This window comes from Ailuropoda melanoleuca, chromosome 1 (genome assembly GCF_002007445.2).
Source record: "Ailuropoda melanoleuca isolate Jingjing chromosome 1, ASM200744v2, whole genome shotgun sequence".
Lineage (NCBI taxonomy): Eukaryota > Metazoa > Chordata > Mammalia > Carnivora > Ursidae > Ailuropoda > Ailuropoda melanoleuca.
In genome coordinates this window covers 135,268,661-135,293,379 of record NC_048218.1, presented here as the reverse complement: position 1 = coordinate 135,293,379, position 24,719 = coordinate 135,268,661, and the positions used below count along the sequence as shown (strand labels likewise).

Genomic DNA, 24,719 nt, shown 5'->3' with positions numbered 1-24,719 from the left:
CCTCACTCCTAGTGATTTGCACATTGCAGTTCAATCTGTTTGTGTCCTGGGAGTTATGTGATATTTTAGAAGTGATTTTGCGTCATGACTCCAGGGCACTGGGTTAATTTAATGTTGGCTTCATAGGACTCTGTTTCATTTCCCAACTTTTCAGATTCTGCCTGGAGCCCTTATTCTTGCCACCATGTGCCATCAGTAGAAATGTAGTCAGCAGTTCTGTAATTACCTTGAATACCCAGAAAGTGAAATATTTAAAATCCAGAGTGATTCCTCCTCCCCTTTATTCTTTAGTTTTCACCAAAAATGTCTGCCTTCTTCCATCCTCATTCATACATTTCGGCTTTCAAAAAAAAACCTTTGTTCAGATGGTTAAGCGTATGCGTTTGGCTCAGGTCATGATCCCGGGGTCCTGGGATCGAGTCCCACATCAGGCTCCCTGCTCAGAGGGGAGCCTGCTTCTCCTTCTGCCTCTGCCTGTCTCTCTCTGTTTCTCATGAATAAATAAATGAAATCTTTAAAAAAAAAATAAAAGCCTTTGTTGAGTACCTAGTGTATGCTTACTGCTTAGTTTACAAGGCAAAGAAAGTATAATTTTCTCTGTGAAGAAAGGAAGGAAGGTGGTCCTTACACAAATCATTATATTTTGAGATTCCATTATAGTCACTAAGAGCAGAGAGTGTCAGGAATCTAGAAATGGGCACAGAAAACTATGTAGAGTTTTAGGGAAGGGTTCAAAAACAATACGACATTTGAGATGGGTCGTGAAGGATGGGAAGGGATTTGATCACTAGAATATCTTGGGGTGTCTTATAAAAAGAAGCAGGTTTTGCTGGTTGGTATACCAAACACCCCTCTAAAATTCTCATGCCTGTACTCACACTGTCAGCTTTCCATACTTTGGATATAATTGGTATTCCTTTATCTGCACCTGCCACTCTTAACACAAATCTTAGGAAATTCCGTTTAGGGAAAATGAGCATAAGGGCAGCAAGCACAGGAAGTGTGCTATTATAATATAAGAAGAGAATGCCATAAAATCAGTTCAATTAGCTTACAATCTCAAGTGGTTGTCAGCACAGCTAAATGTCCTGTAAGAAAGCCATTCCTGATATTTGTATTAATTGTATCAGACTCAGGATTATATAATGAAACAATAAATACAAGCATAATAAGTTAACAATGCCTTTCAAACCAGAATGAAATTCTGTTATGTGTATTTCCTCAGAATCAAGTGTACAGGGGAAAAAGGAAATAATTGATAAAAGGAAAATTCATAGAAAATACAATCTTTAACTAAAATAATACTATCCCCAAATTATGTTTTTCTTCAATTGATACATGCATGAGTTTGTGTGGGAGGGAAAAGGGACCTTCAAAAGGAATGAAGAAAAAGTGAAATAAAATACTGACCAAATACTTTATTACTATTATTTATATTGTTAATTGCACTTTTATTTTAATAGCACTTCAAGGGGACTTTAGTAAACAGATACACACATGGACAAACATGCATGTTTACAACAGAACATAAGCGAGAACACACAAAAAAAGAAAGGCAAAGGTACTCTCAGAAACTAGAAAGTAGTTAAAGCTGGTTTCTTCATGTGAGCATTAAATGTCATTTTAAGCTTCTCATCAGCAAGATTAAAAGAAAATATGTTTCTATTGAATGATAAGAATGAGTATATCAGTTCTTTATTAGAGAAAAACTTCTTTTGGCGCTAAATTCTGGGAGGAATTTATCATGTGTATTATTTTTTGAGATGTTGATTCGTATAATGAATAGTGGTTTTGCAGATATCGGAAGGGTATAGTTTGTAAAATCATTCATTTTATCAGCCTACAGTAAAAGCGAAGGGTGTAATATTACACTGTGGATCAGTGAGTCAATTTCTATGTGAAACCTGCTCTTGAACCTGTTTTTACACTTGGGGGAAAAATGCAGAAATAAATGAAATCATTTGGAAGAAAGGAGATTTAATTGCCCCAGTGTCGTGAGGGTAAAGGAAAAGTGTATGTTCTCAGTAGTTCCCATCTTCTGAGTAGATGTTTCAGTATTTGCTGTGAATTCAAAAGTCTAGGATGGTAAAGAATTTTTAATCTCATTTCATATTTGACAAAGGGAGAGAGCTAGTTAGCCAAAATCAGCTAATACTAGTTAATTATTTATCTTGTAGTTGTTCTTCCCAAAACCCACTGCAAATCACATTTTGCTCCTACCACCAACTCTGTTCTTGCACAGGGCAGGGCTGATTTTCATCCTCCCACATCCCTCTCCCACATTTGGCTGACCTTCCTTTTTTTTTTTTTTTTTAAATTATTTATTTGAGAGAGAGAGAGCGCAAATAGGGGGGAGGGGTAGAAGGAGTGGGAGAAGCAGACTTCCCACTGAGCAGGGAGCCCGATGCCGGGACTCAATCCCAGGACCCTGGGATCATGACCTGAGCCGAATGCAGATGCTTAATGGACTGAGCCACCCAGGTGCCCTTGGCTGACCTTCTTAAAAGTTTCTAGCTGGATGTCCTTCCCTGGTTATTTGTCTCATTTTCCTGTTTGGGATTCTCTTCCTTTGCCTGTTCCTTACTGCCTCAGCCGGCTCTTTCTCTCTACGTTGATCCTGACTTCCATATATATCCCCATCTTTGTGTCTGGCATTTGAGGTTTACACTAATTTACCAAGCTGCTTATATGCACATAAAACAATCATCTTAAGACCAACAGGTTCACAATTGAACCCCCTTGGCTTTCCTCAGGCATATCCGTTCCTCTTCTCTTGCTTGAATCAGTTAATGGCTCTATCCATCCATTCCATGGTCATGGCAACTACTGTAAATAATTGTATTATTTATAATATTGTAAGAACAGCATAGGAAATGTTGTGAAAACCCATTTCCGTTCTTTTCTTTATCAAACCTTCCCCCAGGACTAGCACGCCTCCTTTACATTTATCTGATTGACTTCTCTCTCTTGTCCATAATCTCCTACTGTGATTCGGTGCCTTGTCACCTCTGGCGTCGACTGTTGAAACCTACCTGGCTTTTCTACTTTCCTGCTTGTTGCTAGTAATTACCTCCTCATACTGCAGCCAGGCTCATTTATCTAAAAGCAGATCTATCTACAGCTTTCTCCTCTTTAAAGTCCTTAAAAGTCCTTTAAAGTCCTTCTGTGTCTTGTCATCACCTGTATTAGAATTGCAACCATGACTCTATACACCCCTTTTGATTTGGCCCCTGCTGATTTCTCCTCCCTCTCCTCTTTGCAATTTACACCCTGTTAATGGCAAAATTGCTCCCATTTCCTGCACTCACACATGCTCTCTCCTGTTATGTGACTTTGTACTTGGGCTGAAGCCCTGACACGACCTCCTCATCTTTCTTCACCTGCCCTTGCTCATCATTTAAGGCCCGGCTCAGGCACCATCGCCCACAGAAAGCCTCTGTAAAATCCTCCTTGGGCTAAATGCCTGTCCTCTGTGCTATGGGAGCAATTAGCATGTATTTTCTTCTATTTATGAGAGAATGGGACCTCTTCAGAGGCAGAAATCACAAGTTTTGTCTTTCCCATAGCAACTAGTTCAGTACCTGGAAATGAATGGTAAAGATCCAGTGAAATAAGTTGAATAACAATTATCATCGATAGTGCTGTTCCCCCTTCCTGTCAAATGCATATCTCGATGTAACCAAAATGAGAGGAAGGTAAATCGAACATGTGCATTTTGGTCTCTATTAACCCTTTCTGAGGAAGAAATTTAACTTTTCTTCCCAAAATGTAGCAATAGTAAACACTCCTAGAAACTTCTTCAGCCAAACTTTTCTGCATCATGTCAGTTGCATTTAACATCAGAACCATGGACTTGAACTTCATCCCACATTTCTACTTCAGGGACTAGAATAGAAGGCATATTATAAATATGTTTTATTTAATAGATTAATATTTTATATCAGGGCTTTTATAAATATTTCAAATATTTTAACAACAGTAGTATATAATAGTTTTTATATTCTAATTCCCAGGTGAAATTGCAATTTTAAATAGAGCAATATGAATCATTAAATTCTTACTTCTAACTAAAATAATTAAATATTGTTAATATTTTAAATGATAAATTTCACACTGTGGTTTGGAAATACACTTAAGAATACAGTATTGTAGGCAGTAGAAAGAACCAAAGATGGAGTATATCTAGTCCAACTAACTCATTTACAGAGAAGGATATTGAAACCCCAAGAAATTCATTATCTAATAACATATAATTTGTTAGTACCCAAGCTGGAAATAGGACTCATGTTGAGTTTCTCTCATCAGCTGTACTGCCTGCCTCCTTACTTATTCTTTAGAAATATAATCCATGTATTTGGATCAAATATGAGACAGCACCCACCCATTGTTTCCAATATACACATCCCACCACATGGAGTGGTTAAATAATGGAATCTTTTTGTTGCTGTAACTCTTACTTGGACCACTGAGAAACATGAAAGGCTCATCTCCGAAATTAATAGAATCAATGAGTTGTTACAGAATATTCATCTCTGCTTTACAATTTTATTACAGATTTTTTCCCAGTATATGTAACAAAATGGAGGTCTGAAAAGTGACATTTCATATCCAGGAAAAATGAAATAAAACGCTCGGAAGAAAAAGAAATCTAAAGTGCAAATATTAATAACAAAGAAAATAATTTTTTTGATATTTAAAATTTAATCAGTGTATGTAGGTCACTAGCCCATCACTTGTAAAACAACATACTATTTAGATGCTGAACATTATTTTTAGAGAATTGAATATACACAGATTCCATTTTTCGTAATGAGACTCAGGTGATGGTATTTACCTTTAGACCCATTTACAGTGCATTAATCAGAAACCTGCAGTTTTCTATATCGTAAGAGTCTGATTTCTGAAAATAGCCTTTATCACTTTTTCCAAGACTGAAATCTGAGACTAATTCTTCAGAATAAGGAAGTGGGTCAAAGCCAACTGTTCCACTTGTTTTAAGATGCCAGAAATCACACGAGTTTGTATTATTTGAGAAAGAAGAAAAATATTTTATTACATATCATTGAAAACTATGTCAGACTAGCTAAATACTTTAAAACGACAAGAGTAATTATTTTTTGTCTATGTTTTTTAAGTTTATAATTAAATGGCATCTAGAAGACTGTTGGTGTGTATTTCTGTAAGGCTAGTGTTAACATTGCCACTTCAACTCAGTTGCATAACTTTGTGGTAGGAAACGTGTTCATTTGTTTTTGAATTCTTACAATCTTCGCACAGGAGTTCATAAACGTTTGTTGAATTACATTTAATGTGTATGTATATATGCGTTCATGTATATATACATCTATACATATATACGTGTGTACGTACTTACACACGTATACAGATTTGCATATATATGCATGCATATAAAAATACATAAGACTAAAATGTTTTATAATCTGTGGAGAAAAGATATTCACTTAATTCAAACCCCTCACTATCTCACTGGTTTAAGGTCCTTGTTACTTACGCAGTCTTTTTCTCTTGTGGCAGCATTGTTTCAGTGTAGAGCATTTGAAGGGAAACCTGCCTCCCTCACGAACAGCCCCACCAACCTCCAGGGAAAAGGGTGACACATTTTCCCCACACCTACTTACACAGGAAGACGACTTACCCCTTAAATGTTATAACACCTGATATTTAGCTTATAGGTCAGAGAACTGGGCAAAACGAAAGCCATTTCTGTCAAACCTATACCTAATGAAATTCTATTATTTAAGGATATTTCATCACTCTACTACAAAATACTTTTCTACATATCCCTAATGAGGACACAGTAATTTCTTCAGTTAAATATGGTTTTTAAGACATAGTATTTTTTGCTTCTTTTTTTCTTTTTTAAACAAGCAAATGGTCATTGACCAGTTGTTGTTGTTTTTCTTAATCCTGCATTTTGTTTTTCACACCAATCTTCATGGGCTCAGGAATACATGAAATTCTTTGAATCGGTTTTTGAGATAATGGGCAGAGTTCTTCTGAAGACCTTCAGATTTCTTTCAATGCCTGTTTTTGCTGTTCATCTGAAAATAACGGTTTTGACAGCCAGCTTTGTCTCTGCTACCAATCCCATCCTGCATCTCCATGACAATAGTCAGGAAGTCATTCACTTACATTTATGGGAGACCCATTGTGTGAAAGGAATTGCACTAGGAACTTAACAGGAAACAGTCCATATGAGCCTCACCACTGAAATGTCCTGTAATTAAAGTGGTATTAAAGACAAATATATTCATGATATGTGCACTTTACTGACAGAATGAATATATATAAATATGCCCCAAACACAACACGTACATATAAAGATTTAGTTCATAATGCGGTACAATGGGTGTTGTGGTGACTACAGTTAAGATAAATTATTTTGCAAGACTTTGTAGAGAATTTACTATAAAAAAGGGGACTAACCAAATTACAGATAGAAGAAACTAGAGAAAGGGATACTTACTATAATACTATGTTTACTATATTATACCTGGAAAAAGATCTCTTACCCATTTCTTAACATCCAGTCACTCATTTTCACAGTTGAGAGAAAGGACAATAGAAAGTATCACAAAGCCCGTTTAATGAAAACACACCAAAAAATAGAAAAACAATAGCAATCAAGAAAACGTTTAGAGAAAATTAAAGGGCATCTTCGTTTGTACAATGAACTAAGTTTTTTAAAATTCACAATGTAAAATTGCTGGCTGATTTCTCTTTTCTAGTACTTTTAAAGTGTTAAATGTATTGTGGAGATATTAGCATTTCAATAAATCAGAATGGGAAGAAAGCTAGTGTCAATCATGTAATTTTTATGAAATTTTTCTGAAATGGTATAAGGCAAAGGAAACATGATCTAGCTGTTGGGGTGGCAAACAGCCCGCCACTGTTAGATAGCTCAAGTGCCACATCCTGCATCTTGTTAAATGTAACTCAATCCAGTCTATTTCAGCAGAAGGGTCTTTATTTTCATCCTGGCACTCCAGTCTTAAAGTAGACTGAAGCTTAAGTTTGTTTAAAGCTACAACATGATTATTCCTATAAAATAATTAGTGACATTTGAACCACTTTCTGATAGACTCAATTTAGTGGGAGACTAAGCGGCTTTCCACATTTATTGAATTCACATTTGAAAACGCTGCTAACTACATTGGAAACGCAGCATTTTTGAGGGAGTCCAACAGCAGGGACTTTTAAAATTCAGCCTAGGTTTATAAAACACGATTCTTTTTAAAAATTCTGCTTCACCTATCCCACTGCTTATGGCCAATATGTCTAGAAAGTTTTGCCATGGACTGATACTTACATGAAAATAGAAGCTGTAATTCTATTCAGATTGTCACTATTGTATTTTTATATTTTGCTATGCTTTAACTTCTGGCAATTATTAAGAAAAAATATGAAAATGTACTAATTTTGTAAATTAAGATATCCATTATTTATTTCTGAATCTAAGTAGTATTTGGTGGGTATCCATCTATAGACTTGAGAAACTCTTCAAAGATCATTGTGTAGTATTAATCATTGCCGCATCTTTGCCAATGTATTTTAACAGTGATAATAAAGGTAAAAGGGAAATGTTCCTGTTGAAACTATTATAGTAAAACATTCCATTAGGATGGAAATTAACTTATTTACCAGCCAATCAAGATTCCCTAGTGTTCTGAAAACAGCATGAAGAAAGACTCTTGAACAGTTAAAATACTAAAGAGTGCTGTTGACCTATGAGACGTAATGACTTAAAATATAAATAGTAGCAGGAAATATTCCCATAATAGTTATACAGGTGTTTCACCTGATGACCTAAACTTCTCTGCTTCCCAAAGTTAAGTATGACACTTATCTGGGAAAATAATTTGCTCTGAAACATAAATACTCACTAATGTATGAAGCTTGCAACTTGCGTTATTAAAACTCACTTGCATGTTGAGGATTTAGTGTCTGTAATGGGTCCTCTTCTAACTTAAGGCTTGATTTACCATAAAAGACACAATTCTTTCTGTACTATACAAACTGTGAAAGGTGGAGGATCTCAAATAAACATCTGGCCAAGTGAGTCACTAGCAATTTGTTAAGAGGTGAAATGCCGTCCCCCTTCAGACTGCAGCTGCCTACAGTTGCTGGGCTGATTAGCAAAGGCGACCTCATGCTTGTTAGTCTAAGTCATGGTTTCTTACTACTGCTCTCTCTACTCTTCGTATTCTAATTTAGATATCTTATTCTCCATGGTCCAACCTGCTGCACTTGATATGTAAATTTGGTGCATTTAAAAATCTAACATGCAGTACTTACAGAACAACTTTTCAAACCCTAAAAGTAATAGCAACCTAGCTTCTCCTTTCTTCTTTTTCATCTAACATTTGTAGTGTCTACTGCAAGGATTCTGAAGGGGACGTCTTTTCTTACTCCAAGAGGGCATTTTAGACTCGCTATTTTCTTTCTCAACAACATCGACATGATGCCGTCTCCTCCTCATTTTCAATTCTGCTTCCCAGAGGTTGGGCCAAACCCTGTGACTGCAGAGCCTGGCTCCCTTGGGTGTGGATGCAGAAACTTGGCTAGGAACCCTGACTTCCTGGATGTGCTTGTATTAGGCAATGCCAAATGTGGTATCTGATTTGATCTTAACAGGCTTTGGGAAGAGGGGGATGATCAAATTTATTTCTAGACGAAGAAACTAAAATTTCACTTGTATTGCTACGAATTGTGGTCTTCTGCCTTAAACCCACATATCCTGTCTCATATAATACATGCATTTTCACAGTAGTGGTGGCTTTCTTTCTGGTAGTTTTATAACCACCATTCTTAATTTTTTAAATGAAAAAAAAAAAAAAGAAAAAAAAACAAGAACTTATTGCCTGCCATTTGGAAACACCATACATTTGGAAACCCTGTTAGAATGCTCATTTCAATTACCACCTACATTAGCCACATACTATAATCATTTGAAGGCTAAGGAACTGAAGAGAAGTCTTTCATCAGAGAAGAAATACATAGCTGTATAAAAATAATAATAATAATAGTAATAATAACAAAACAATGACACTTTCCATGCTTTGAAGGAGGAACCAAAGATACTCTCTTTCATGGGCTGTAGTAATCATTACATTAGCAGCATTTTAAATGAGCAAATTAGAACTCTCTGTAATGCTACTGTCTACACTCCAATACATGCTTAATATCAGAGCATGGAAAACTAATGCAATTATATCTGCAAATAAATACTTTCTAAAAACTATTTATGAAAGTTGTGAAATTTCTGGGCCACAATATTTTCACTGTCTAGGATATTTTCCTTTTACACTTTAATTAATTAATTAATCAATCCATTAATTAATAGGTTAAACTTTACCCTATGCTAAATGCTATGCTCCAAAAATAAAATTATAAAAGTTTCTGTTCCTTTTTGAGATTAGAGCATACTGAAGAAACTTATAATATAAAATAGTAAGAGCTATAATAGATATATGCACACAGCACCATAGATTCACAGAAGAGAGAGCTCCCAGAATACTTATAAAATATGGTGAGAAATCATGCAAGCCCTTTTCTTTTCTTTTTTTTTTTTTTAAAGATTTTATTTATTTATTTGACAGAGATAGAGACAGCCAGCGAGAGAGGGAACACAAGCAGGGGGAGTGGGAGAGGAAGAAGCAGGCTCATAGCAGAGGAGCCTGATGTGGCTCGATCCCATAACGCCGGGATCACACCCTGAGCTGAAGGCAGACGCTTAACCGCTGTGCCACCCAGGCGCCCCTTTCTTCCTTTTTTTTTAAGTGATCTTAGATCCTGAGTCCCTAATGCAAAATCCTGATATAGGCAGATTAACTTTAGGGGAATACAATAGCCTATAATCATACGTAATCCAACAAAATATGCAGAGAATTTATCATCAGCTAGGGTCTTCCACAATAACAGAGAAGATAGTATATGAGGAATGAAAACAGATACCGGATTTGATGTAAAGAAAATAGTAGTCTACCTCTGAAACTAATAATATACTATAGGTTAATTAATTGAACTTCAATAAAAAAATAAAAATTGAACAAATTTTAAAAATTAAAAACTGAAGAATATAAAGAAAATAGCAGTAGAGCTATATTTTAAATAAATAAGTAAGTAAGTAAGTAAGTAAATAAATAACTAAATCAAGCAATCAAGCAAGTAAGCAGGCAGGCAGGCAAGCGAGCACTCTAGGCCAAAATAGGTACAGAAAGCTTTGCAGACAGTTTTTATGTTTTATGGTAGAAAGTTACCAAAAAATAAAAAATAAACTGGCTATGGTTACTGGGAATACATATCACTGTTCTCAAAAAACTTGGAATTTGTTTTGCAAGTCACAATAATTGACACCTACATGATTCTCAAAATTCTGTTGAATGAATGGGTAAATATGAAATAAATAATGCACGAAATATGGTAAGTAAAATATTTTCAAAGATGACTGGATGTGAGAATAAAGAAAAATCTATTTTAAATCGCATCTCTGGAACCGTATGAGGTTTGCGGGGTTCCACACAGTGGCAAGCGCCTACAAACTCTTGTTGACAGCCCAAGAAATAGATTAGCATGTTGAGCTTGATTCATTCAAATTTAGTGTTCTTATTTCTCTAAACATTTTTATTTTGGCTTAACATAATTGAAATAGGTTTCACAACATCACTAAATCTGTAGTAATTATTTAATATGTCAAAATGAGATCGCCAAACACCAAACCATCTGATTCTATCAAAACCAAAAAAATCCAATGCCATTTCTATGAAGTTACACAATGAGAAATGCACTCATTATTAAAATCTGTTAAGTTCAAAAAAATTAGTATTATTATTTTTATGCCTCAAATGGAGTTTTGTAAAATTCACTCTGTTGGATATTTGGGGGTCTTTGCTCTAAATTACCAAAGCCATATATCAACTTCTAAAAAGCAAGCATGGGGTTCATCACATAATCATTTAAGTCCTCAAGTCAAACCATTTTCAACTTGGATCTGTAATTTAAGAAGAGTCAAGGCTGGGCATATTGGATGTGATTTCTCCTCTCATCAATACAGCAGGCATGAGAAAATGAATTTATGTTGATTGATTTTCAAAGAGATTTATTGTATGGCTATGCCCTGAGGAAAAAATGGGGAAGATTTGAATTTTCTTCATAAATCATTTATTAATAATAAAAATAAATTGTTAGCTAATAAACAAGACATTTCCTAATCTCTCCCATAAGGTGACAGCTGCTCCTGTAGCCAGCACAGTGAAATGAAACCTGGCATATCATTCCAACCCCACCCCCATGCCACAAAGGAGAAAATGGGGATGCATAGCCTGGACCAAATGATATTTAACACTTGAGACAGTAGAGAAAAAGGAAGAAAATAATTGAAGTTCTTTCTTCCTAACTCTTGCAATTTGGAGATCTGTGCCCTTGAAAGCTAGACTGTACTGTAGATTTTGAGTCACCATCCGCCACACAGTTGGTTTTGCCATTTTAATAAACCCTTTTAAAGGACTTTAATTCTAGGTTTCAGCATTTCTGTTCTCTATCGTTATCAGTTGCGATCTCTTTAAAAACATTAAAAAAAAAAAAAGAAAGGGAAAAAGCCTGTGCTTAGAATATAGAGATTTTAGGAAACTTAACATCTGAGGTGAAACAGTCTTTACAGTGTGTAACAAAAAGAAACTATATGCATCTGCTTTGCCTGAGTCAGATGTAAAGGAATCCTTGAAAAAACCCCTACAGAGTTTCTTCATCTTGTTTATTTAATACAGATCTGCTTATTTATTTATTCGGTGAGAAGGTGTTTTTTACTGAAAGCCAAATAATTAATAACTTCATATTCTGAAACACTCAACAGCCAACCTGCTCATTTCATTTGTATTCCACGGACGCCTCATTTTTTCCTCCTCACTGCCTGGCCTGTACTGATCAGTATTAACAATGGGATTTTTGTCTCACTTGAAAACTTTCTTCTTCCATTTGAGTTGAGGTGGAGACGCTCTCACTTAAAAAAAAAAGGAAAAAAGCAGGTATTTTGATATTTTCATTGTTTTCTTATTTCAATATGTTAATTTTCAGGGACACTGCATTCACTTATCAGATAATCTGATAAAGAAGCTGTAAGTGATGACAAGCTCCTTAAGTAGATGGAAAAGAAAAGCTCCCATGTAAAACATTTTAAAATGTTGAAAGATACAATGGATTTAAGACATCAAAAGAAGAGAGACTTGAAAAATAATCATTCATATTCCTAATAACTGGATTTTAGCCACTTTTTGCAGCTCTGATACTAACCATAAACAAAATGTTAATGCATCCCTTTTTTGTTACTCTTTTCCATCCCCCACTCAAATTTGGTAACCCAGGAAAACTCACCTACTCAGGCCCACGAATCAGATTCTCAAAGAAAGGGAAGCTACCACCTCACCTTACCGTTCAAGAACCTCGTCTATAATTTCTGATACCCTTAATTGTCTAAACTTTTCTTGAAATCTGCAGCCACAAATAATGTGACTGGCCAGTTTCTGGTCTCCTGCATTGATCTAAAGTTTATCACTTCAATTCATTTGAAAAACAAGGAGTCTTTTGAGTCCCTCTTTACCTTAAAGTATCATTGAACAATGATGTCAGGAGAGAAAACACAAAACGGTTTTTTTTTTGTTTTGTTTTTTTAAGCTGTTACAAAATCATTCCAGAGGAGGGATGAACTTTTTTTCCTGAAATCTCCATTCACGGATTTGGGGAGTGGGGGGGAGGAGGGTTAAAGAGCAAGGGAAGAGTTAATGCTTCCCTAGAGAGTGAATTCCCTTTGCCTTTTACCAATTCCTCCTCTCAACTCAGGCTTTCATATGTTGCTTATACTAAAAGCATTCACAAGGGTCAGATTCTGAAAAGTTTAACTTAATTTCTTAAATATTGCTTTTAACCTGCCACCCCCAGCTCCCAGTGACTACTACAGTAGTTCTCAAATCTATCATTTTTGGCTAGAACAAATAACGCATCAACTATTTAGTTTGCCCAATTAATAAGATGTCTTCTGATCCTCCAAAGAATGTTTTCACCCACGCAATTCTTTTTTAGAAAAAGAAAAGGTTTCAAATTCCCTGTACCAGAAAAACCCTCATTAAAAATGAATTTCCAACCTGAGATGTCAGATCAAGGACAAATGCTCGACTATGACATTTGCTATAATTCTGTTGATCACAGGCCTTTCTCATATACCAATGAAGCATCCCTTGAAGAAAAAAAAAAGTAAGAAATAGCAGATGTTAGATGGAAACTAATATCAGGTTTGTTTCGTTTTGTTTTGTTTTACGTGACTCAGTTGAACAACACCTTGAAGAGAGTACCGAAAATTTGTCTTTCTTTTTGTATTGGTTACCTTCTTGATGTTGCTTCTTAAGGGAGCTGGTTAACCAACTCATTCTAAAATTCTGAACTCAGTTATTTCTCTTAAAGAGGTCATCTACTTCTGTCAGAGGCACACACTTTGGGAGCCGTACCCTATCCAACCACAATAAAACAGGGTTGAAGTGGGATTACAGGGCGAGGCAAGCATATTTACCAAAGTGCACCATAACTTCAGGTATATTTAATCCACTAAATTTTTAAATACATCTAAATTATATTTCTCCGTATATTCTTTTATGCACAAATATAGGAAGAGTTTTCACCTACCACTGACGGTAAGATCCAGGGCATCGATAACCTGAGGAAGTACTTGGAATACCATCTCACAAGTTAGAACGAACATTTCTGCTCTTAAATTACAACGTTGGTCGCCATCCCAATTTGTTTCATAATAAATAAAATACAAAGAGCGGGCATTTAAAAAAAAATATCACATTGGTTTTATCCAATATATGCAAAAATCAAAAATACATTTTCAATGGAGAAAGGCTTTAATATGTATCTTCTCTGACATTACAGGTCTTGGGGGAAAAACAAAACTTACCCAACCTGTTGAGAAGTTGGAAGTGTTGTTTCTCTAGAAAATCAAGCACACCACCCAGAAAACTGTCACTCTCCTGGAAAGTCTTTGTAATCCATCTCAATATGGAGTGGGGCGAGGCTAAAAACTGCTGATTTATATGACAGAAATGTATACAACACCACGATCATCATAGTAAGCGCCTGCTCAAATTTGACTCTGTAGTAGGAGTTAATCACATCTGAAGAGTTGAAATTTAAAAAAAAAATATTAGGGATTCACCTGCAAGGAAAGTTAGTTATAGCACATGGTATAGACTGCAAGTTAGAAAATCACTGAAAATAGAGAGACTACTTTGAGAAAAAAGCAAAATAAGGTTTTTCATTTATGCCTTAAATAAAATTTGATGTTAAAGGTCAGTATAATAGTTCTGACTTTTAAGGAGTAGTAAATGATGTGCTAACATCAATGGCTAAGGTAACAAATACTGCAGACTTACTCATACCAGAGCTTGGGCCACAGACTGTCAGAGTAGGTTGTGATGTTCCTTGGGGGGTGAATTGAAATCTCCATTTCACACACACAGCCAGATTTTGAAAAGTTCTGAAAAACACCCGCCCAGATCCACCCTACCTTGTTTCTACCTCAGCTGAGAAATGTTTAACCTTCATTATCCTTTACGTGTTTGAGAGTAGAAGGAAAAGTTGAAAACAACTTGAACCCTGATGAAAGTCAAAGACTTCAAAAGAGGTAGAAATATAGATTCCATATAGTTGTGTATTTCTCAGGCATGTAGTTTATCTTTCCTTTTTTTTTAAAATTACAGTTAAAATATCCATGGCGCAGCTACACTTTTCTTTTATAATTTAATCAGTCTAACACAGTTATGCTTACCCAAAGAATTTACTGTTTTCATACTTTTTAAATAAAAAAGGCCACAGATTAGCAAATGTGAAGGTGAATTTGTTAAGCTTTCAAACATTTGAAAAGACACAAAGATCATAAAAAATTTAGAGGGTAAGAAAAATATGAAATATAGATAAATATATGAAAGTGGGTTTTTTTTTAATTATGAGTGTGTTTCTAAACATGGGGTGTCTGTACTACCAAATTCCAGATTTCAACATTAATTTAAATTACTTGTTTTACAAAATTAAATAACTCTGTCCTGATTTTGTGGTTCAAAATCCAGATTGAATGTCTTTCCTCCCCATGGAGTCAATTCTGATCCTCTTTTATCTGAATTTTACCTACAACCTTTCATTTTTCCTGGAACGCATCAAAATGTTTCAGAATTAGACATTACGCAAGTGAAATGGATACATTTCTAAATTTGCTTATCCTGTTTAGTTTTGACAAATGTAAACTTGTTCCCCTACCCTAGGTACCGAGAGCTAGAGAAAAAAATAAATATTTAAAGACATTTAAAATATATATTAATGAAAATGGTGCAACTATTTAAGCTAATTATATGTGATATTTCAAAAGGTTAATTCATTAGTCCAATCCTCTAAATAATCCCAAAGTAACATGAATTCCTCTGTAGAATAAATGTCTATAGAGAGTAATCCATGGAAGACAGACAAGCCTCTTGTCATTTGTAGCCTTAATCCATTGCCTAGAGCATGAAAAGTGCTCAGGATAACAAGTGTGGGAATCAGTAAAATCAACATTATTTTTGGATTTTATTTTCTTAACAATACTGACTGATCAGTAGGCTTGCGGAAACTGACAAATACAATACGGTCAGTTTGATGAATCAATCTAGTGAAGTAGAGAGAATCCCTCCACCCCTTCCCCCATTCTCCCTCCTTTTAAATCCTCTTCCTCCTTCTCCTCCTCCACCCACGCACTCACCCCCCCACCCCCCACACACGAAGAGACAGAGATAGTGACAGAGAGACAGAGATAGTGACAGAGAGACAGACAGAAAGAGGGAGTGGTGGAGGGAGATGCTTTTTCCCTATTGGTCTGTAGACACTAAGTCAAGAAAGCTATACTGGCGATGCTTAGATCTTTTTCTGTAAGAATACTAAGCCACTTTCAGTAAGTGTTTACGTTTGTAATTGGGAGACTTGCCCTCTTCTTTCAGTTGAGAAATTTCCATACTATTGAAGTAGGGTTCTCTCTTCTGTTTTTCAGTTGTGTGTGTTGTATGCAGGGCGGGTAGGGCAGAGAGAGTTGAGGAGTAAAGAGGGGAAAGTTCTGTCCTATTAACTTTTATATATCCCAACCCTCCATATCCTAAAATGATATCAGCTTTGGGGAACATCGAAAGAAAAATAGAAGAGGAAATTGAAACACCTCAGACAAAATGTCTATTTAGGAAAGAACTGATGGTGTCTATGACTGCCTGAACACACACATTCTTGTGCACAAAAAATTGAATAACCCCTCAGCAGCTCATGAAGACACAGAGATATTCTCTTTCTGTTGGTCCTTGACACTCAGCAGGGACTTTTGTGAACTTTGTCATCTTCCTCTGCCCTTTAAACCAAAACTAGGGAAGTGGCTTTAATTAATGAGATGTGATGCATTACAAATGTGAGCCAGAGCATTCCAGAAGCTGGAAAACCATAGATGTTTTTAAATTCTGAGTATCCCTTTGAGTTGTAATTTATAATTCTCAGTGGACCTATATTTGTCTTGAACTGATTGTTGAAATGGGCTTTACTAGGAATTTCTTCACTGAAATTGCAGTGGGGCAGGGGAAGGGGGGAGTTGAGCCAAGGGGGGGGGGTGTTGGGAAGAGGGAATGATCTCTAACAAGGCTTTAAAACCTTCAGTAGTTAAAGTTATAGTGGTGAAAAAGATATACATATGTATATGTGTCTATATGTATATAGTATATGTGTCTATATGTATACACACACACATATACAAGTTCAAAGGAATTATATCATGAGTATCAGTTGTAAATTATGTAGGTAGCAGGATTCAGATTTTTTTAAATCAAAATTGCACCTAAAAATGGCTATAAAACAACGCGTGCCTTGGGAAGTAAATTTATAGCTACATGCCTTTCACAGGCACGCTGGAGGGTTCTGCTCCCAGCTCTAATCTCTATGAGATGTTTTTTGCATGTGTTGTGTGACAGGAGGGAAGGGGAGTGGGTTGAGCTCGCCTGTTCTCCCATTGTCAGCCAGTCTAGTGAGTGTTGGGAAAACCTGTCTGTGGGATCTTGTGTCATCTCTCCCTACATGTGTACAGGAAAAGTCCGCGCTGCTCACGGTTCCTCTCTCTCTCTCTCTCTTTCTCTCTCTCTTTCTCTGTTTCCCTTTCATTCTGCTTCCCCGGAGCCGAATGAAGCAGAGAGCAGGATTAGAGTCCGCCACCGGCTATCAGAAGAGCCTAGATAAAAGGAACTGCTTCTTAAGCACCACTGCAGCAGCCCTTGTTAATTTTTTTTTTCTTTCCACACAACAGTTGTGCCTCATTATCCGGTGCCTGGCTCGATTTTTTTTTTTTTTTTTGGAAGGTTTGAAGTTTCTGTGCTTCAGTGACTGTTACAGAAGAAGAGGTGTTAGTGTTGCCGTGAGGTCTTGATTGTCTGCATTTATGAATGAAACTGACCTAAATCACCTGTTACCTCCAGTTTCCAGATTGTTTGAACTTCTCTGGCCGCACAATACAGGAGGGAAGGCTGAAGCAGCATAGGGACCTACAGCGTCTGCAGCATGGGCTGGTTCGCTAGGATTGTCTGTCTTTTCTGGGGAGTGTTACTTACAGCAAGAGCAAACTATCAAAATGGGAAGAACAATGTGCCAAGGCTGAAATTATCCTACAAAGGTAAATCTTTATTTTTCTTTTATTTCAGCTAGCTTTGTAATGCCCCCTGCCCCCCACCCTGCCCCAACCTTTTCATTCCTTGAACTCCCTCCCAGCCCAAACCGTAAAACCTTTAGTTTAACCTGGGAAACCTATATGATTGTGTGTATCTTTCTGAGATGATTTTAACACTTTTTTATAAAAGCGTGTCTCCTCTTTGATATATGACAATTTAAATGCAAACAAAGAACATTTAATCACATTTGCAGAGAAGAGCTGAATGCCTAGTAAATGCTGATCTGTATATGTGATCATATGTTCTGTTAATTTTTCTGACTCGACTTCTATTAAAATATCTTTAAAAAATCACTATTGCAAAAATAGTCTCTTTGTAGATGTGAATGCTTCACCTATAGTAATTGTTACGATAAATTGTATTTTCTTAGTTTTAGGCACTAAATGGTTAATCGTCATCATGAATATTCAGTTTGTTCAAATCTGACAATCAGATGCTTAACATAAGCAGTAGATCATGGTTTGCCAAGAGAATATAAACTGGAGGGAACAGACTAGTTTTTCCACAGTGTGTTATGATTGTACAAAAGACTGTGTATTTGGCTAATTGGTGTAAAGCTAAAGCCTTTGAAATATAATGTTATTTAATTCCATATGTACTTCAGTGAGAATTGAAGAGACATTACTTTCTGGTTGTACAGCTAGTTGTGGGAACTTTTTTTAAAAAACTATAAATTTAAGAAAGGAAAAAAGCTTTATCACATGGTTGCTAGTACTTTATTTGGTTACAGTTTAATGCATATGCTTGTTTTTTTAATGAGGACTTTAAAGAAAATATTTATTCTGTATTTGTTTAGATAGACTTTGTAGATAGATGTATCAAATAGTGCTAACGTAGATTGAAAATTATATATATATATATATAAACTTTTAATGGAAGAGAATGTTTATATAACTGAGATATTAGTAAAATGTGGTTGGAGATTAAAATATTTTAGCTCAAGTACTTTTACTCCCTAAGGTGTTGCTTTCCTTATGATTCTCAGATTTCGGGAATTGGGGGTGGGGCAGTGGGAAGCTTCAATTATATTCCGTTTTTAGCCTATAATGTGAAGGAAAATCATTGAATCTGTCTGTGGAGATGTCTGTCTACTGCACATTGCTCTTATGCCAAAAACATTCTTTAATTTTCACATGATGGGGAACATGTCTTTCTGAATGCTCTAGTGTGAATGAGGACCACAAATAGGGAAGAGAGATGTAATTATCACACTTTGGATTAGAAAACTCAACACCTATTAAATGTGTTTATTTGGAATTAATACTTGCTAGATAAAATACATTGGGTTGAAAAAAATATTTATTTTTCATATAACAGTTTTCTAGTTATTGAAGTGGGAATGGATTTAAAGCATTAGCAAACAGAATTGCAATTGTACTTATCATGCAAGATTTTAAAAAATTATATAGCTTCTATTAAATATAAATCTCTATTGTATCTCTAGTAACAGTCTTTAAATTATTTTTATAGTATATGATATTATGGCATCTGTATTTTCCTCAGTTTTTGCTCTCTATTTTCATTCTTGGAGAGGATGCCATCAAATAGTATTTAGGTTGATGGTCGATTTTATCCAAGTTTATATGCCCTATGAGTAAGTTTCACATGCAACTTTACTTCTTGAAGATGCGAATGGCTATATGTATAATTTTAGAGTAACAAATTTGAAGCATGAAACACACTTTAAAAATCTACTAGATTTGGAGATACGTGTTTAAATGCTAAATAAATTGTAAAATAAGTAAGAATTGAGAATTATATATATTTTGCAAGAATTTTATTTCCATGATAATAGATTACTCTCCATTGTAGAAGAGATACCATTCCTTTCTATATACTAAACAGATAGCATTTAACTGGAATAGTCCTTTGATATGTGTACAGGCTTTAAACTTGTCTTGTGTATATTGACAATATGTATATATTGGACACTGGTCTTTATAAATTCCTTTTAGCAATGGCATCCGTTAGAATTATTCTGCCTTTTTTTTTTAATCAAAAACTGCCTCACACCTATATAACAATTCTATTGAAATACCTAGGGGTTGGCAATTTGGTAAAATAAACTGTGAAATGAACAACAACAAGAAGAAAAGGAATAGCCCAAGCAATTTTTCTTCTGTCATTTTATTGGTCTGTCATTACCTTTTTGTCTCTACATGTTTTGCCAAAGCAAATGCCTGGTAGCCAATTGTTAGTACTTTGTTTCTAAACTATAATAAAGATTTTTTTTTTTAGCTACTTCTTTTTCCTCCTTAATTAGATGTCAAACACGGTTAAAACATCCACTGCTTTGCCCTTAAAAATATTCCAGCATGATTCATGAAGAGTTAAATCCCTGCCAACCCTAATTTCCCATGGTCACTTGTTTTCAAAGATCCACCATTAACTCTCTCATTGCTCAGGTTGCTAAGACGAAGTTTCAGGCAATCATTGTGCTTACTTTCTACTTGTCATCTTGCCTAGTAGGAAATGAAAGAGATTTGATATGTTAAATGAGAAAGAAAAAGAAGAACAAGAAGGGAGCCTTTGTAGTGGATGTACATATATATCTAATAAGGTACCTCTTTACTTTCTAGGAAAAAGGGATTGAATAGATGTGTTCAGGACCATCTGGAGAAGTGATAATATTAGAAAAATGGGGTATGCTGGCTTTTCCTCTGAACCAATCTGATTTAGAATCCTTGTGGGGGAAGCAAATGTGAGAACTCTGTAAATCTCAGCAGTCACATACAAATTATCCTCCAGAAACATTCACTCAGAGATACTTTTGCCTTCCTTAAATATATGTAATATAGCTAAATGTTAAAATGTTTCTTTTTAAAATTGGTGCATAACTGCTTATTTCTCCTACAAAACTAGTCAAATTTCACTTTTCTCATGAAAAACCAGACTATCATATAACCTTCCTTTTGGAATGTGTGGCACAATGAAGACTTCAGAAAAACCTATGGAAATCACAAGGAAATAAATTAGGTTTGGGGTTTTAAACAAATGACAAATGTTCCATCACTCAATGTAATGAGCTTTTCCAGGACACTGTGTGCTTCAGTTTTAGTAGAAATCAAAGACACATGCAAGTCTGAATGTGATGGTGATCATGTGAATCCAAAGGTTAAATCAGTGCCTTTAACTTTACTTTCATAGGGAGGATTTAGTAAATAGCACTTAAATAAATGTTTTAAAGACATTCTTTTCATACTTTGTAAAGCTTTTCTTTCCCCTCAGAGTCATTCAATTGTTATGACAATGAGATTATCAGCTAAATCAAAATTCTCACACATATCTTTCTGATAATAGCAGATAATATTTAATTAAAAATTATGAGATAAAATTTACAAAAGCTTTATTTCCCATTGCTCAGTACATTATGATCATTTCAAATTCCATTGATATGAATAATGATTTACTAATTAAACTTGGCAACTTCTCAGAGATTTTCTTTACTTCTACCAGAGCACACAGATACACGCAAACATATACATGTATATATATATGAATATATTAGTATATTTGAATGATAAAATTTTATGTTGATGTCTTATAGCTGAGAAAAAGTAATCTTGGCAGCCTACAGGTTGTGAAATTTACAAATGATCTCCAATAAAATTGTTACTGGTTTACAATGATTTTCATATTTTAAATTATGTATTTATTTATTTATTTGTTTTAGAGTGGGCGTGATCTTTTGGGTCCAATGAAAAGTTCTCATGAATAGCTCAAGTATTCACATGATTGTGTAGAATGCAATATGTCTTATGATCTCCTCACAGCTAAAAAGAAAAGTTTCTATGAAAGGTAGAGGAATATTTATATATATATTCATACACACCCACATAGAGCAAAGAAGTTATAAATTCATTGCAATATCTTTTTTTCTACAGTCACTGCATATTTGACATCAGGTATCTGACTTGCTGATTCTTATTTAACATGGTCTTTTCTTCTCAGATTCTGTTAACTTTAAAATCATATTTTATTCTGAAATATTCAATTAAAGCACACTGAAGACTAGAAATTTTTATTCACCTACTCAACAAAGATATTCTGGCAAAATAATAAAAAATAAAATAAAACAAGATGCTTAGTCACACATCTTGTGATCCAATCCTGGTCAGATCAAATGCGGGGTAGTGAAAGTCTCCAATTTGTGGCTTCTCTGATTAAAGCTGCCGACCAGATTGGCCTTTGAAATAATAATTTATACAGTGTAGACATTAGCAAGCAGGGAAATAACTGAGACCACAAAACCATGCCATGTAAAATTCTAACCCACCAAATTTTGATAATGATATTCAGTCACTACTAGCTTAAAGAAGAAACCTGAATACTGAAGAGATAATTTTTCCAATTCTAACTTGATGTTGTTATTCCTCTTCATATAAATTATTTCCAAGATTCTGCTCCTGACAGTTATATAAAATACATGAATATTTAGACAATTAAATAGATGTATAGATCTGTGATAACTGATTTCTCTTTGTTTTCTTACTTTCAATTATCACATATAAATCAAACAACATAATTAACAAAACTGTTATGATTTTTGCTGAATTACATTTAAATTCTATATTCAAATATTAATGCAAATGAAAGATCTTTGAAGAATAAATTTAATTAAAATTAATTAATATGATTGTATATGTTCCTAGTAAGGAAATAAAAGTAAGCTTTTGGTTGCAGAGCATAATCTATTTATGCTTACTGTGAATGTATAATTGTACTGCAGATATGTACTTAAAGTAACTTACAAAATTATCATGAACTTAAGTCGCCAATAAGAAATTTTGTGGCTTACCTTCTAATCCCACTTTTTCTCATTTAAGCTTTAGTGACACATCTACATGTCACAGTTCAAAGGTCAAAATATCACACCTTACATGTTTTGGAGAATTCTATATCTAAAATCAGGACTACGCTAAACAGAATTTGTACTTCAATTGTTCTCAGACCTTCCAGAGAAGCCAGTACTAAAGGAAATTTTTAATCAGTCATTATCTAATAGCATTCATTTTCAAAATCGTGATATTATATAATGGAGAGTTACATATTAATTGGTTAAGACATTGTACTTATCAAATCTTTTTGAAAAAAAATTATGATAAAATGATTTGTTCATGCAAAGTTATTGGTAAAGTCTCCAAAACTTATGACAGTATCTAAGTTTAGTGCATGCAGTGAAAGCTTATTTTAAAAAGACCAGCAGCTGTAAACATAAATTAGAACAAGTGTGAGTCTTGGGAGAGATCTTACCCCTCATGACTTCTAAGGTGCTATTTAAAGGAATTATCATGATTTGCAGTTCTATGCTTCCACTAATAGGTGGCACTAGCAATTTGTGACAGCTCTTTCATTAGTTTAGAAATGGGCAGGCTGCTAGGATAAATATACACAGAGTAATGTGTGGAGGCCAAGTTTGGAAAAACTGGCATAAGAGTGAGGAGATGTAACATGCACAGAGCAGAAGCATTAGTTAAAATGCAGTTTGCTAAAGATTTTGATGTGCTCTGTGCGTATATTTATTGGTACATTTGTACCCTAGAAAAGTAAATGGAAATAAATAAATAAATAAACAAATAAATAAATAAACAAATTTATTTTTTGGCTTAAAGAAGACTTTACAAGTGAAATCGATCTATAAAATGTAAAACAAAATAATGAGTGAAATAGTAGTACCAATCAGAATGACAGAAGGACAGCTTCATGTGTCTATATGTATATTAAATATTTTATACACATTCCATATATACACTCGTATCAGTTTTTTTAAGTCTGAATCATAAAATGTTCTTAACAGAAACAATGCAGCCTGCCTGAGGCACATTATTGCCATCGTAATTGGAGAGTAGCTAATTGAGACGGTAAAATGTTTACTAAATCACATTCAGGATATTTTTTTAAAGTGACTCCTTGTGATTTGTAGGTTGTTTTAAATTATTATCGTAATTAAACATAGGGAAGAATCAATAAATTTTATCTGACACAAATAAGTCTGAATGTCTCCAGTGACTATCTCCTTCTATTGCCAAGACATAAACATCAGTATAAATAGGAGTTCACACGCTATTCCCGAACAGTAACAAAGCTGGAGTCTGTCAAACCCAGGATAAGAAAATATACAATTTACATACACTTAAATTAGGGAATGAAGATAAGCAAAAATAAAATGCCGTTGATAAATATGAAGAATAATTGAATCTTAATATTTTCCACAAGCTTAGGGTAAAACTTAAAGAGGCCACAAATGCAGGGAATCTTGTCATCTCCAAAATGAGTCATTAAACCCGAGCTTCCAGATTTCCTTTGCTTGGAGAGATATGACGTGGGAAACAATGTTGACCAAATCTCACAGTAACTCACCCTGTTGCCAAAATCATAAACATGTCTTTTGATAAAATATAGCATCACCCACTGGAATCTTCATCAGCAAACTAAACGGAGCTTAGTACTATTGAATATGTCAGATGACTTCTTTAGTTTGTAAAATTACTTACAAGGATCTTCTCTGTTGTGCCAGATGGTAAGGTTCTCAAGGGCAGAGCTATTCTTTGTCATCGTAGACTCTCAATGGCTTGCACAGTGACTAGTGGAGTGATTCTGTGCTTCATTTGACACACCTTGTATTTTAGTCATGAAATGCCTCTGTATAAGTGAGTACAAAAAGAATGCATGTGTGTAATAAATCAGTTCACTGTATGTGAATTATACATCATAATGTAGGGAAAGTAAGCTTAGTGCTAGACCTTAGGGGAGGAGGCTCTCAGTTGAGGCACTTAGAAGCACAGAAGGGGTATGGGGGCAGTGTGGTCTCCACAAACAGTACCTCCTCTGAACCAAGCCTGGTTCCGGGATGAAACAAAGTATCTGGCTATCGTTACTTGCCTGCTAATAAGACATGGGGAACATATAACAATACACACATCTTGGAAG

The 24,719-nt window shown here is 34.9% G+C and overlaps 1 protein-coding gene across 3 annotated transcripts in view; it reads left to right on the top strand.

Moving 5' to 3' along the window:
• The window catches only part of SEMA3A (semaphorin 3A), a 455,650-nt gene that overhangs the window by 229,463 nt on the left and 201,468 nt on the right, over positions 1 to 24,719 (top strand). For all 3 annotated transcript variants that reach the window (XM_034667173.1, XM_034667177.1, XM_034667180.1), the window contains one exon: positions 17,541 to 17,734. In XM_034667173.1, coding sequence (XP_034523064.1) covers positions 17,623 to 17,734 — 112 coding nt within the window. In that variant the 5' untranslated portion in view covers positions 17,541 to 17,622. The remainder of the gene's footprint in view (positions 1 to 17,540; positions 17,735 to 24,719) is intronic.